This window comes from Herpailurus yagouaroundi, unplaced genomic scaffold, assembly GCF_014898765.1.
Source record: "Herpailurus yagouaroundi ecotype Mexico unplaced genomic scaffold, PumYag 188, whole genome shotgun sequence".
In the NCBI taxonomy this organism is placed as follows: domain Eukaryota; kingdom Metazoa; phylum Chordata; class Mammalia; order Carnivora; family Felidae; genus Herpailurus; species Herpailurus yagouaroundi.
Genome location: NW_024412419.1, coordinates 36,210,850 through 36,226,168, shown reverse-complemented (window position 1 = coordinate 36,226,168; position 15,319 = coordinate 36,210,850). Strand labels below are relative to the sequence as shown.

The following is a 15,319-nucleotide window of genomic DNA, read 5'->3' as shown; positions in this document are numbered from 1 at the left end:
ATCCTCTGTTCTTTGTACACTCATCATAGATCTTCCCTTGACTTGAGAACCTGTTGTTCAAACTGAGATCTCATGGATCCGTGAGTGTTAGGGCTGAAAGGGAATTTAAAGATCATCTAATCTAATTCTTTAATTGATCGTTTAAAAAATTGAGGCCAGTGACAGTGTCCCTGAAGTTTGGAGGCTCTGTCACGGATATGATGACATGAGACCATCACCAAGAGTTTCAAGCCTCAGGTCACAGACCTGTACATCTTACTTAAAATATCCAGTGCCCTTACATCATCAAAACAGTTTCTTTTTTATTCCATGTGTCTTCCAGTGCTGTAGTCTTTACTCTTCCTCAGTGAGACGTAAAAGAAGACACGTAGGTGAGTAAGAACATGTTTGTCTTTTCAGAAGTCACTCAAGTTTAAGGATGTGGCTGTGAAGTTCTCAAAGGATGAGTGGAAGCAGCTGGTCCCTACTCAGAGGGCTCTTTACAGGGAGGTGATGCTGGAGAATTATCAGGGTTTTGTTTCTTTGGGTAAGTATGACTTTCGTCAATGACTCAGAATCTGCCATTGGGTGTGTGTGTAGAGAATATGCCCCCCCCTTTTTTTAAAGTGTATTTATTTATTTTTGAGAGAGGGGAGAGGGAGAGGGAGAGAGAGAGAGAAGGAGAGAGAGAGAATCCCAAGCAGGTTCTATGCTCAGTGTGGAACCCAACATGGGGCTCAGTCTCACTACTGTGAGATCATGACCTGAACCAAAATCAAGAGTCGGACGCTTAACTGACTGAGCCACCCAGGTGTCCCTGGCCCTTCTTTACTTACTGGGGCAGAATTGTGCATCTTTAGATAGATCCCTAGCAAAGGTACAAGTGGTTTGTGAATTTATTTACCTTTCGTTGTTTGCTTGTATTTAACTAATGGCTGTCAGTACTATCAGTAAATGGTCCTTTTGATCTGGATAGAGTCTGAAGGATAAGTGAAGTTTGGTCTGAGACTCTAGCTTTAAGCAAAAAATTGTGTTAAATAAAATGGAAAATGGGTACCCCTTTTTCTGGGAATTGTCCTAAGGGGGAAAAATCAGATAAATGTTTATCCCTGTTTTGGCTAAAATTGTGAAACAATGGAAACAGCACAGGTACTTGGTAGTAGGGATTGAGGTAAATAAACCATTGTACATCCATAATGGGCTATAGTATAGGATGGGCCTTGACCATGAATGATATTTATAGAGTTAGAAAGATATTAATGATATGTTGTTAAATGAGAAAAGCAGGCTACAAAATGATTGGAACTTGAGTACATTCACAACATATATCTATATGCATAGAAAAGTGGAAGAATCTACACCAAAATTTTACCCCAATTGTCTTTGACTAGTAGACTTACAAGTGACTTTTTCTCTTTTTTATATTTCTTAATGGTCTACAATGAACATTACATATTTTTTTAACGTTCATTTATTTTGAGAGAGAGAGAGCATGAGCAGGGGAGGGGCAGAGAGAGAGGGAGAGAGAGAGAATCCCAAGCAGGCTATGTGCTGTCAGCATATAGCTCCTCATGGGCTCAATCCCATGAATGGTAAAATCATGACCTAAGCCGAAATCAAGAGTCAGGCGCTTAACCAACTGAGCCACCCAGGTGCCCTGAACATAACATATTAAAAAAAATTTTTTTTAACATTTATTCATTTTTGAGAGACAGAAAAAGACAGAGCATGAGCGGGGAAGGGGCAGAGAAAGAGGGAGAAACAGAATCTGAAGTAGGCTCCAGGCTCCAAGCTGTCAGTGCAGAGCCCAACGTGGGGCTCAAACTCACGGAGTGTGAGATCATGACCTGAGCTGAAGTCGGACGCTTAACCGACTGAGCCACCCAGGCGCCCCGAGGAAACATTTTTAAATGCATAGAGTGATTTACATCATATTTAGTATGGTGGGTACCTCAGTAGGGGAAGGGAGAGGGGATGAAGGAGGGGCTTCAATTTTAGTGTTAATATCAAGTTAGATGGTGGGTTCATAGCTTTTTGTTTTAGTCTTTATGCTTTTTTGTATGTCTTAAACATTTAGTATTGCATTTTAAATTTTTTTTTCAACGTTTATTTTTGGGACAGAGAGAGACAGAGCATGAACGGGGGAGGGGCAGAGAGAGAGGGAGACACAGAATCGGAAACAGGCTCCAGGCTCTGAGCCATCAGACCAGAGCCTGACGCGGGGCTCGAACTCACAGACTGCAAGATCGTGACCTGGCTGAAGTCGGACGCTTAACCGACTGCGCCACCCAGGTGCCCCTAGTATTGCATTTTAAAACATAAATATAGAAAATGTATGTATGTCACCATATAAATTTATATTATATAACATTTATAAATGTCATTACTTTAAATCATCAAAAACCAAAGACATTATAATTCGTTTTTTAAGGATTTCTAAAAAATTGTTCACTGATATTTTTAGTTTTAAGTGTTTAGTATTAACTGCACATAAGTTGAGTCATATTTCTTAAACTATTCCAGTTTGATTTGTTAGTTGCTTCAAATTCAGTATAATTGCACGGAAGTATAATTAAGGGATACAAATCTATTCTTTAAGAAACTACAAAAGAAGATGGGGTAGCTTCTTCACCTTAGTTCCTTGAGGTGCAGAACCTTCTCCATATTCCACTTCTCTAAGCTAAGAATTTTCCCTCAACTCTTAATACTAGTTCCATCTTGGGGAGGTGCCTCCTACATCAGAGAAAAATTAGTGAACTACTTCAATAGATCTAATTCAGATTTTCTAGAAAGTCAGTACCGACTTCCCTTTAGAGAAGAAGAATTAGCATCTTATTTTAGGAATTAGCATATGATTTTTGGATACTGCCATTTTCCTATCTAGAGAATAAGGGGATTTTATTAAACCCCGGGATGGTTGTGAATTTCCATCCCAAACAGCCATTTCTCATTTTGTCCTTTGTGAGCAGGACTTCTAGTTCCTAAACCTGATGTGATTTTCCAGTTGAAAAGAGGTGAAGAGCCATGGAAACTTGATTTTCAGGAAGATGAAGAAAGAGAAGTCCCAGGAAGTACTTATTTAGGTATGTGTAAACTAGGCGGATAGGATTTCGATAGACAGTTCACTTGCAGAGACCATTCCTCAGGACCTCTTAGGCCTGTGGAGATGTTCACTGCTTTTGTGTGGAACAGTCATCCCCCAGATAGCCATGTGGCTTTCCTGTCACCCTTTTCAAGTTTTTGCTCAAATGTGCTGCCTTCTCAGTCAGCCCTGCCCTGATGACCCTATCTTTAATTGCAATCTCTCCATCACCTTCCCCCTCCCCAGCCCCTGCACTATCTAGCTCTCTTCCCAGTCTGTCTTCCTAACATACTGTATTTTTTTACTTCTTTATTTTGTTTACTGTCTGTCCATACCTGCCCACTAATTAAAATGTAAACTCCATCAGAGGTTTTGTATCGTTCACTAATGTATCCCCAACGTTTTGAATAGTACCCGGTACATCGCACGCACTCAGGTATTTGTCAGATGAATGAACAGGTAGCGAGGGGGTTGGGGGAAGGTTGAGACCTATCTATAATGAACTCTGATAACACTTTTTTATCTTTCCTACTTATCCTTTACCATATCTCCTTCCTCTTCCTTGAAAAACCGTTCAGTAGTCATTGACAGTTCACTTTCTCAGGTCCAGGCTGGCCTCTCCACTTACTCTCTGCTGTTTAAACTCATTGACCTGCAATAAACTGCCTGGTCATTTCCATGCTTCTTCGTGTATAGCCTACTTTTCTGCATGGATCTCTCCCTGAAATGCTCTTCTTTTGGCTGTTCTCATGGTTACCATATCTTTCAGAGCTCAGCTTAACTGTCACTTCCAGATGACCGTTCTTAAGTTTTTCCTCTAAAGAAGACCCCACTCCAACTTCTGTTCATTATTTTCTTCACTGGACTTACCACCATCTGTGGCGTTTTATTTGGTTTTTTCTTTGTCTCCTGTCGTGTTGAATATAAGCATCACGAGGGCAGGGACCATGTCTGGTCTTGTTCATTAGAGTCCCAGTGACTTCTATTGTGCCTCGCACTTTGTAGGCACCTAGAAAATATATAACGAATGAATAACAGAAACTTGTTTAGTGGGCGAAATGACCACCTTCCACTTCCATCTCTGTTCCTCTGTTTTCCTCTGCCATTTTTCAGCCTCTCTCTGATGCTTTGCTTTTGAGGAGTTACAATAAACCAGGAAGTATTTTGTATTCATTCTTTTCTGAACAAAGATAATGTTCTCTTTTTCACTAGCACTAAGACCCAGTCATATCTATATTTTCTATTTGTTTCAGACCAGAATGCTAGACTTGAGAGCTGGGACTCAACTAAAAGCCAGGATATTTCTAAAAAAGGAAAGTTGCAAAAGACACTAATGGAAAAACTCAGAAAAGATGGTCCTCTGGGTCCTGCACTTGGCTCAGAAAACCTCAGGGGCACAAAGAAAGAACATCTGTCGGGGGAGATTTTGAAGAAATCCTCCCCCAAGGAGGACTCCAGGCAAAGATCCACTCCTGCCAAGAAAACCAACAGTAAGGGGAGAAACTTTGAATGCAGCCTATGTGGGAAGACCTTATATAACCACTTATCCCTCACTCGCCATCAAAGGACTCACACCGGAGAGAAGCCCTACAACTGTAAAGAATGCGGGAAAGCCTTCAGCTATAGAAGTAGTCTTAAGAAACATCTGATGTCTCACACTGGGAAGAGCCCCTTTGAATGCAACGAATGTGGGAAAACTTTCTATGACCGATTAACCCTTACTGAACACCAGCGAACTCATACCGGAGAGAAGCCCTTTAAGTGTAACGAATGTGGCAAGGCTTTCTTTGTCCGCTCATCTTTTACTCGCCATCGGAGAATTCATACTGGAGAAAGTCCTTATGAGTGCACAGAATGTGGGAAATCCTTTAGCCAGAAGAGCATCCTCGCTCGCCACAAGCTCACTCACACTGGAGAGCGGCCTTATGAATGCGAGGGCTGTGGCAAAGCCCTGTTTGACCGCTCCTCCCTCATTCGCCACCGGAGAGCACACACTGGAGAGACCCCTTTTGAATGTAATGAGTGTGGGAAAGTTTTCTTTGACCGCTCGTCCCTTAATCAGCATCAGAAAATTCATAGCGGAGACAAGCCCTATGAGTGCACTGAATGTGGGAAAGCCTTCCTTCAGAAAAGACGACTTACTCAGCATCAGAGAGTGCACACTGGAGAAAAGCCCTACGAGTGCAGCGTGTGCGGGAAGGTGTTCAGTTGTAAGTCATCTATCATCCAACATCAGCGACGTTATGCCAGGCAGCCGTCAGAATGTCACAGAGGTGCTCCAGTCCAGCAGGGGGCCCCCACAGAGACTTAAGATGCTTTTATGCAAGATAATGAAGATTTGTGTTTGAGCACCTTCTAACTACCGCATATTCTCATGTCTCCATTTGGTACTAGAGGCTCAATAAATAGTCTTAATGGACCGTGCCATAGACTTCCACTGGGATGCCTCATACTTAATATAATACCCCGAGGATCCCCAAGTTGGTCAGAAGCTCTCCAATCAATATGTTTTGTAAGTGTTCGAAGGGGACCCAGAGATAAGCATTGTATGTTTGTATTTATTTATTTACTTATTTATTTATGTATAATTAATTAATTTTTTTAATTTCTAGACCACTCCATAAGAACAGGAACTAGTTCACACCTGTGAGCTGCTGTGTCCTCAGTGTGATGCCTGCCACTTATTATATATTTTCTCAATGAACGAATACCTGTCTAGTCACGAGAACTTGAGTCCTCAATCAAAAGCACTCTCCAGAACTAGAGACTTCAGTAAGAAAATTAACATGAAGCTAATACATCTGTAGGACTGTAAATACCTTCATGATAATTGTGCTATTAGCTCTTAATCTACTCTTCTTTGAGGTTCCTGGAGTCCTGGTTTGGGTATGCCCTGTTCTTCACTAGGGACATCATCCAGCATCAGTTGGCTCTTCTGAACTTTGGCTCTTCTGCCCTCTAACCTGACCCTGAACTTTGGCTCTTCTGCCCTCTAACCTGACCTTTGGTCTCTAGTAGACTAACCCATCACCCTTGTTTCCAGGTTAGCGGTTGTGTTTTTGTGTTACATGTGTTTAGTCTCATTGATAACTAAAATTCCTTAGTGTAGCTCTGCCATTCCATCCACATTTTGACATAACACCTTCCCTTTCTCACAATGTATTCGTGTATAAATGCTGAAGGGAAAGAATATTTATGCTGAAAGTTCTCAGTCCAGTTGCAAGCCAGCTACAGCCATGGCAGCTGGGTGGGGTTCCAGGCTGAAGAAGTCAGCCACAGTGAACCAGGAGATGGCGCTATGTCTAATCTCAAAGAATATCACAAAGCAAAGTTAACTCCAGGCATAGGTCATCCATGAGCAGTCCTCCTTTAGTACTAAAGCAGCAGACATGAGGCTGTAGCTGAGAGCCGGGCCACCGGGTCTATGAGACATGATGTCCTCCTTGCCCTCAACATCAGTATCTGTGAAACCAAAATGCAGACTGTCCTATCCACGCCTACACAGTGGAGGCAGAGATTGGCTTCCTCACACCTACATCTTGAGAATTCCTGCTTAGTAATAAAGCAGTAATTCCCTGGAGCAGCTGAGAACATGAACACCAAGATGAGGACAGGTTCCTCGTGTCTAGGTGTGTTTTTTAAAAAGCACAGTTCTTTTCTTTTCTTTTTTATTTTTTTACGTTTTTTCAATGTTTTTATTAAAAAAAATTTTTTTTAATGTTTATTTATTTTTGACAGAGAGAGAGAAAGAGAGAGAGACAGAGCATGAGTGGGGGAGGGGCAGAGAGAGAGGGAGACACAGAATCTGAAGCAGGCTCCAGGCTCTGAGCTGTCAGCACAGACCCCGATGCGGGCCTCGAACTCACAGACCGTGAGGTCATGACCGGAGCCGAAGTTGGACACTCAACCGACTGAGCCACACAGGCGCCCCTCATTTTATTTTTTAGAGAGACAGAGTGCAAGCGGGGGCAGAGGGAGGGGGAGACACAGAATCCAAAGCAGGCTCCAGGCCCTGAGCTGTCAGCACAGAGCGTGACGCAGGGTTCGAAGTCACGAACCGTGAGATCATGACCTGAGCCGAAGTCGGGTGCTTAACAGACTGAACCACCCAGGTGCCCCCAGTTCTTTTCTTTTCTTTTTTTTTAAGTAGGCTCCACACCCAATGTCAGGCTTGAACTCACAACCCCAAGATGAGAGTTGCACACTTGGGGTGCCTGGGTGGCTCAGTCAATTAAGCGTCTGGCTCTTGGTTTTGACTCAGGTCGTGATCTCCCAGTTCATGAGTTTGAGCCCTGCATCAAGCTCTGTGCTGGCAGTGCAAAGCCTGCTTGGGATTCTCTCTCTTTCCCCCTCTCTGCCCCTCCCCTGATTGTGCTCTCTTTCTCTCTCTCTCTCTCTCTCTCTCTCTCTCTCTCTCTCTCTCTCTCAAATAAATAAACTTAAAAAGAGTCACATACTCCAAGAGTCACACCAAAGAAGCCAGCGAGGCACCCCTATTTTAATTTCTTGTACCATATTGTCATTACAATCGATGAAGGATAGAGAATGAGCATGACGTTCTCTTCTTTCATCTTGTTAATGGGCAGGAAACTGGAACCTTAGAAAGGACAAATGGAGTTAATAGTGAAGCCCAATAGCAGAGGCCACAAAAGAATCAGTCCCCATGATGATCAAAGATCTCATGTCCAACCTGCTAAACATGCCATAAGTATCCTGTAAAGATGTGGATTCCTTTCCTTCCCTTCACACGTGTCTAAAACCTATGCAAAGTCCGCAGAAGAGGCAGTTGACCAAATAAACTAGGATCAACTTATTGAGCCACTTTATAGAACCTCATGATTAAGCAACCTTGCAATAGCTAGTGTTGATAATAAGCATTAACTAATGCTTTCTGTGGCAGAAGCCGTTAGTTGCCTAAGTTGTAGTTGTACTTTTTTTCGTCCTTAACAATAGGAAATCCAAGGCTCTTCTGAGTACAGCAGAGTGCTCAGCTTTATTTCTCAGCCTGTCTTGTAGTGAGGTATGGCTAGTCAGACTAATGAAATACTGATATATCAAATGTCAGGCCAGTAATGTATTGATGTGTCAAATATCAAGCAAATGATACATTAATATAATTGGAATTTGTTGGACAGGACTTTTGGAGACACCTTCAAAGGGAGGGACAGCTTAAAAAAAAAAAAAAACCCTTTTGCTTTTGCTCTTCCCTTCTTCTCTACCTGGAATGTGGATTTAGTGGCTGGAATTTCAGCAGCCATCTTGTGACTTTGAGGATATAAGCCATGCCTGAAGGATGGGAAGGGAGAAAAGCAAAAGACTTCTGATTCCTTGGTGATCTTATGAAGACTCCATACCAGCTCTGGACTGCCTAATCCTAATCTTGAATGAGAGAAAATAAACCCTTATGTATTTAACCACTATATTCACAGCCAAAGGAAATTCCTGTTAAAAGTTGACGGGCGGAAGGAATTTAACTGATCAGATTCCTCCTGTTTACCCCACACTTTCAGGTTGCATCATCCAGCCACCCCTAGAGAGGCCAGATCCCAAGCCATTGTGTGGCACTTCAGCAAGCCTGGAAGTGGTGCAAGGAACCGGAAACTGGAGCTGTGCAGTTGTCTGGGCTGTGGCAAGCAACGGGGAGAGACTGGCACTCCCAGCAGATGACTGTACAGCTGGAGGTGGTGCAATCAAATGTCCGAGTTAGTTCATAGGTTCTGGCAGCTGAGTTGGAGCAAAGAGCTGAGGATATGTGCCCAAAGGTAACATGTAACATAACTAGGTACACGACTCAGGCCTGATTTATTGCCTTTGCTATTTCACTCCCAAGTTTGATTGCCTGTCTCACATCTGCCTTCCTCTCTCAGTACCCGAGACCTTTAGCACCTCTCTCTTCCGTTGAATCTCATGTCCCTGAAACCTCCATCTGTTTGCCACCCAGATCCTACCTTTACATTTCCGGTTTTGCCCTCTTCCAAGGTCACTAAAGGATTCCTTTTATATCCTCTGCATATCCTTTGATCTCTATATATCAACTTTCACATCAAAGTAAATGGCTTTAAAGGCAGCTTCTTAAGGAATGCAAAGATGTGTTCCTGGTGGGATGTTGTGGCAAACACAGACTAAAGGGAAACAGAAGCCCTCTGCAAATTTAGGAAAACTCAAGGACCATCTACCCTTAAGAGACAATGGGGACTCATTGGGGATTTTTATCTTAAAAAAATAGAGTGGAGTGTTCCAGCTCCACTCTACTGTGGGACACCAATTTATGTGCTTGGGCCAGCTGGTAGTGTCTAGGGCTACCTTATTTCTAAAGTAGGGCCTCTGGGGGCACCTGGGTGGCACAGTCACTAAAGCATCTGACTCTTGATTTCTGCTCGGGTCATGATTTCATGGTTCGTGAGATTGAGCCCCAGTTGGGGTTCCATGGTGACAGCAGGGAGCCTGTTTGGGATTCTCCCTCTCTTTCCCCCGCCCCCCCCCCCCGCTCTCTCTGCCCCTCCCCAATTCTAAAAAAAAAATCCCCAAAACTTTAAAGTAGGGCCTCTGTAAATAAAAGGAGGGTTACAAAGGACGTCCAAGTTTTCCAAAATCATCCCAAATGAAAGCCAAGAAAAGCAACAAGGACAGTATTAGTTTCGGGCATTTGTACCTTCTCTACAAGTACAGAGAATATGCTCAGTTACTGTTTATCTAAGTAGCAGTAAATACTCTGGGATACTCCTCCCATGGAGTTTAATCTGTAGTGTTGGAAGACACCCCCAATAAACAAAATTAATTACATGTTAGAAATAGAAAAGTGCTATGGAAAAGGTCTGGAGGTGAGAGAGCAAGCTCTGTGGATACCTGGGGGTGTCTACCCAGGGTGTTTATCCAGGCAGAGGAACAAGCACAAAGGCTCCATAGTGGAAGCATGCTTCACTCAATTGAAGAATGGCAGGCCAGTCTGGCTGCAGCGGAACAAATAAGGGGAAAGTGGTAGAAGATGAGATCAGAGAGTTAGTGTGGATGATGGAGATCTTGAAGGGCTCTGTGGGCCATTGTAAGGACTTTGGCTTTGTTTGGAGATAGGAGAGCAAGTGTGTTGAGAATAGGATAAACAGGGCAAGAGTAGGAGTGAGACCAGTTGGCAGGCATTTGTAGTGATCCAGGCAACAGATGATGGGTGCTTAGACCAGGGTGGCAGCACTGGAGGTGGTGAGAAGTGGTCAGATTCTGTATGTATTTTGAGAGTACAGCCAAACAGGATTTGCAGAGGAACTGGATGTGGGTTGTGTGATAAAGAGAAGGATGACCACAAGGTGTTTGAACTGAGCAACTAGAAGGACGAGTTGCCATTTACTGAAGTAGGGAAAACTGTGGGAGTAAGAGTTATGGCATTGGGGGAGGAAGGATCTCAAAAATTCAGTTTTGAACGTCCTATACTAGAGATATTCATTAAACAAGTAAGGAGTTGAGGAGACAGACAGCTCAAGGTCCGAGGAGAAACCCATGCTGGAGATATAAATTGGGAGTTGATCACATTTGGATGGTATTTAGAACATCTAGATTGAACAAGATTACTGAGAAGTGTTCACAGAAAAAGAAGAGCGGTCCAGGGATTCCAACATTTAGTTGGTTTCCAAATGAGCAGCTTCAGCATCCCTTGGGAACTTGTTAGGAATGCAAATGCTCAGGTCCCACTCCAGATTCCTGAATAAGGGTTGAGTTTAGCACTGTTTTAACAAGACTTCCAGGTGGTCATGGTACAGTTTGAGAACCACTGGTTTAGAGGCTGCGGTTACTTTATATCATCTCTGTTCCCGCCACAATGGGCGGACTGATAATGGGCGCAGAAAGGAAGCGATGAGGCGGCCTCCCCTCCCGAGGGAGCACCGCCGGTAGAGAGGGAATCCAGGGTAGGTCGGGGGTGGCGCCCTTGGCTCGTCACAGTTGCGGGGCAGTGAACGTCCTCTGCGAGGCGGGAGTTAGTGCGGCCGAATACATCTTCTGAGCCGGAGCCCAGCGTCCGCATCCAAGAAGGAGAGCCTAACACGCTTGGAGGGGTTTCTCAGGGGCCTGACTCTCTCGGCGACCCAATAAGTGCGCGACTTCGGTACAATGCCGGGCCGGAGTGGGGAGGGCCACCTGGCCAACATCCCGCAGAGTCCTCTGGGAAGCGGCCACCGGTGACGTAGGCCGCGCCTCGCGGAGGATTCTGGGAGTCGTAGTTCAGCATCGAGATCGGGCCGGCTCAACTTGGCCCGGCCGGCTCTTAGATGCCTTTGTTGCTAGGCCGCGGCGCTTCTGCGTGGTGCGGGAGGTCGAACCTGGGGTCGAGGAGGCCTAAGCGCGGGTCCTTCCAAGTCTGAGTGGACGGAAGGAGGGCGGCGGGAGGGCCCCGGGGTGGCGCCAGGCTGCCCTGCGAGGGGCGCGCGCGCGTTCCCGGGCCTCTGAGTGCACCGGAGCGGCGGACCCCCGGGGTCCCTCGCGCGTTCGCTGCGCCCTTCTTCCGCGGCCGTCGTCGCCTGCGCGGGCCAGGGGAGGGAGTCTCCATGGAGCCTGGGGGCAGAGGTGAGAATTTCGGAGGGATGCAGCCGCAGAGCCTGCTGGAGAGAAAAGAAGGGAAAGGCTGCCCTCTGGCTGGGGCAGGCTCTGGAAGGAGAAGCATCACCTCTTCTCTGTGAGACGACAGCCCTTTCCAACTGGTTGGTTTCCCGTTAGGGTTTTGAGGGAGAGCCCGCTACCCCGTTGCCCTGCGCGTCTTTAGGATGATGTGTGCCTCCCTTGTCCCCCAGATCACCAGATTTGACAATTTGGCTTTTTTTTTTTTATTATTATTTTTAATGTTTATTTATTTTTGAGACAGAGAGAGACAGAGCATGAAGGGGGGAGGGTCAGAGAGAGAGAGGGAGACACAGAATCTGAAACAGGCTCCAGGCTCTGAGCTGTCAGCACAGAGCCCGACGCGGGGCTCGAACCCACGGACCGCGAGATCATGACCTGAGCCGACCGCTTAACCGACTGAGCCACCCAGGCACCCCGACAATTTGGCTTTTGATAATGACTTCGTTTTGTCCTCACGGGAACCCTGTAAGGTGGTAGGAAGAAGATTGTTGTGCCCATTTGCAGATGCAGAAAGTGAGGTTTCTAGAAGTCGCAGGATTTGTTTAGAAGACTAGATTTTTTTTCCTCCCATAAGACTCATCGCTTTTCTAAGAATGCCAGTATTATATCTGAAAAGCCAGTGTTCAAAAGGAATTTAACTAGTCTTCCTTCATCCTGTGATTCTGGAATAGGACAGGAATGAACCATTAAGTGAGGAACGGATGGACAGACTCTTGAGTATTACTTTGTCATTCAGCAGATGATAGATAGAAATAATGTATTTAATTTATGTGTCTAGATGTTCACTGCAGAGTTCTACTAGAATTTAAGGGCAGAGGGTAGGAGGATTGGGAGGTCGTGTTTGTCTTGATTCAGGGATGTTGCGGGATTGTGCCTTGATTTCCTGTGTTGACTTTTCTTAGGTGACAAGTAGCCGTGTATGGAAGTTTCTGCAAGTTTACTGCAAGGCAAGAGTAATCGTCATGGCTCCTATCTCCACTTGTAGGGTCACTTTCTGAGGACTCAGACCTTCCCGTTGCTGAAAACCCTAAAGAAAATGGCATGATCACTGTGTTGCTGACCGCTGCATCCCAGGTGGGTTTAGTTTTCTTTTTTTTTCTTTCGTTCTCAGAACAGGAATACAGTTTCTGCCATTGTTATGGAATCGCTCAGCCCTGATTCCTAGACCACTGGGTTCATCCTGATAAAATGATGAGTGACGAGCCTGACAGTAAATGCTCCTTACTTGTGCAGAACTTTCCTTTCAGCATTACTCCTTGATCCATTTAGTACTCGATTCACTCTTACTAGCTCTTCAGTACTGTCATTGGACTCATGGTCAGATGCAAAGTGATAAAAGCCAGTTTCCCTGCCTCGTGAAATTTACTGAGGAAATAAGATAGAGATAAAAAAAAAAAAAGATAGCTAATCAGCAAAAATGAAAGTCATTTCATACAGAATTGACTGGTACAGAAAAGTCCTAAAAGGCCTTGGAAGAGGTTTTCCTCCCCCCCCCCCCAACCCCCATCCTCTAGAGAACTTGGGATAAAAAATACTGGGATAAAAGCTGCACTTTGGAAAATATGAGAGTAGGTAATTAGAGAATAGAATACAGAATTATTCTGTATTGCCTTGGCTTTGGCCAAAAGTCTATAAGTGAGTTGGAGGTCTTCGAAGGCTATGTGTGTCACTGTAGAGTGACCTGAAGTGTGGTAAGGGAAGCTTGGGTCCCTAGCCAGACTGCAAGAAAACCTACACTGGGTCTCATTCCAAAGGTAAATAAAGCCCCACGAAAGTTTGTAGAGGCCCGGCAAGATGAAACACGCCTCCCTCGGATTGAAGGGAAGTTAGTCAAGATGCTTCTGCTGGATCTGGCCTCGGATGATGAGACAATGGCAGACTCTGTGGGAAAGGCACTGGGACTGTTTGACAACTTCAGACCTGCCTCACAGCGCACTGTGAAACACTGGGGACTCTGATCTGAATTTGTAGATCTCGTTCAGAAAACAGGGGAGAGAAAGTAGCATCTGCCGGACAGTTTCCGGTTGATCTTCCTGTGTCTTCCAACTCCAGCACGTGCACACAGGGCAGCAACTCCATGAACGAGTTTGACTGCTGCGGTTCTCTCAGGGAGCTGAAGTCTAAAAGGAATGCCAGTTAGTCTGTTACTGTTAGCATTGTTTGTAAAGGGAGAAGACCATAAAAATTGTATTGCTGTGTGATCACTCCCGAGGCATATGGTCTTAAGGGACCAGAAACTTAAATAGAGGCAACTGGGTGGCTCAGTCTGTGAAGCCTCAGACTTTAGCTCAGGTCATGAAATGTGGGAAATAAAGAGTTAAGTTATTTCAAGCAGGGGATTTTCCAAGTAGGTAGTTCTTCTAACTTTATTTTATTATGCGAATTATTTTACCAGTTGTTTTAGAGGGCTGTGTCATAAACGTTAGAATGCTGACTACAAGCAAAATCACCCAGTATATTCATTTATGTGCTCAGGGAGCTATGGCAAAAGTGGTGGTTCAAAGCAAGACAAGACTGTTTCATTTGCTAGCATCCCAGAGACTGGTCTGTTTTAATGTATCACAGTTAAAGTTGTACAGAAAGTTTTTTTCGTGTAGAATTAGAAAAATTATTAGACATCTGTCTTATCAGGAAATCGATTCAGCTATAGATTCAGAGGACCATTACCCACTCTGTTCCCTTTCCCTACATTTTAGTAGACAGTCTGAACTGTGTGCCTGCCATCTAGATCAAGGTTAGGCTTGCCCTCCTGCAGTGTTTTCAATGTATGATATGTTCTGTTCCCCTCTCCACCTCTGTTCCCACGCATATTTTTTTTTTGAGCGAGACTGAGTGGGGGAGAGGTAGAGAGAGAGAGGGAGACAGAGAATCCCAAGCAGGCTCCACACTATCAGCACAGAGCCTGATGTGGGGCTTAAACTCATGAACTGTGAGATCATGACCTGAGTTGAAATCAAGAGTCAGATGCTTAATCGAGCCACCCATGCGCCCCTCCCACGCACACTTTTATAGAACATCCCGTGTAAACTTCCTGTGTTCCTTCCTTCATTCAGCTGTTTGACACATACTTAGTGTTCCTGCGCTGTGCCAGATAACTAGGGTTGCTTCAGTGAGCAAAATTGGACCCAGTTAGCCTCTGTTCTCATGGAGCTCACTGTCTAATGAGAGAGACAGACGTTAATCACAAAGTCCCCTCAGTGTGTGCAAAACCCAAGAGAAGTGAACTTGGTGCTACAACCCTACAAGCCCAGGGAAGGCTTCTCTGAGGAGGTAACACCTGAGCTGAGATCTGAAGTGTGAGTAGGATTAAAATAGCTGAAAGGCCCCACGTCCTGCTCTGTGCTTACAGCTCGGAGCCTGGAACCTGCTGGGGATTCTGTGTCTCCCTCTCTCTCTGTGTACCTCCCCTGCTCACGCTCTGTCTCTCTCTCTCTCAAAAATGAATAAGCATTAAAAAAAAATTTTTTTTTAATTTTTTTTTTTTTAACGTTTATTTATTTTTTTGGGACAGAGAGAGACAGAGCATGAACGGGGGAGGGGCAGAGAGAGAGGGAGACACAGAATCGGAAACAGGCTCCAGGCTCTGAGCCATCAGCCCAGAGCCCGACGCGGGGCTCGAACTCACAGACCGCGAGATCGTGACCTGGCTGA

At 44.9% G+C, this 15,319-nt stretch overlaps 2 protein-coding genes across 13 annotated transcripts in view; both read left to right on the top strand.

Moving 5' to 3' along the window:
* ZNF2 (zinc finger protein 2) overlaps positions 1-9,068 on the top strand; it is a 46,278-nt gene extending 37,210 nt beyond the window's left edge. For 8 of the 9 annotated variants that reach the window (XM_040496680.1, XM_040496679.1, XM_040496675.1 and 5 more), the window contains 4 exons: positions 400-526; positions 2,949-3,062; positions 4,315-5,833; positions 8,572-9,068. In XM_040496680.1, coding sequence (XP_040352614.1) covers positions 400-526; positions 2,949-3,062; positions 4,315-5,372 — 1,299 coding nt within the window. In that variant the 3' untranslated portion in view covers positions 5,373-5,833; positions 8,572-9,068. The remainder of the gene's footprint in view (positions 1-399; positions 527-2,948; positions 3,063-4,314; positions 5,834-8,571) is intronic. The other variant, XM_040496684.1, reaches the window with a different exon arrangement.
* ZNF892 (zinc finger protein 892) overlaps positions 8,725-15,319 on the top strand; it is a 14,601-nt gene continuing 8,006 nt past the window's right edge. Inside the window, exons 1-2 of one of the 4 annotated variants that reach the window (XM_040496671.1) lie at positions 8,725-8,823; positions 12,654-12,742. In XM_040496671.1, coding sequence (XP_040352605.1) covers positions 12,710-12,742 — 33 coding nt within the window. In that variant the 5' untranslated portion in view covers positions 8,725-8,823; positions 12,654-12,709. The other 3 variants (XM_040496668.1, XM_040496669.1, XM_040496670.1) reach the window with 3 other exon arrangements.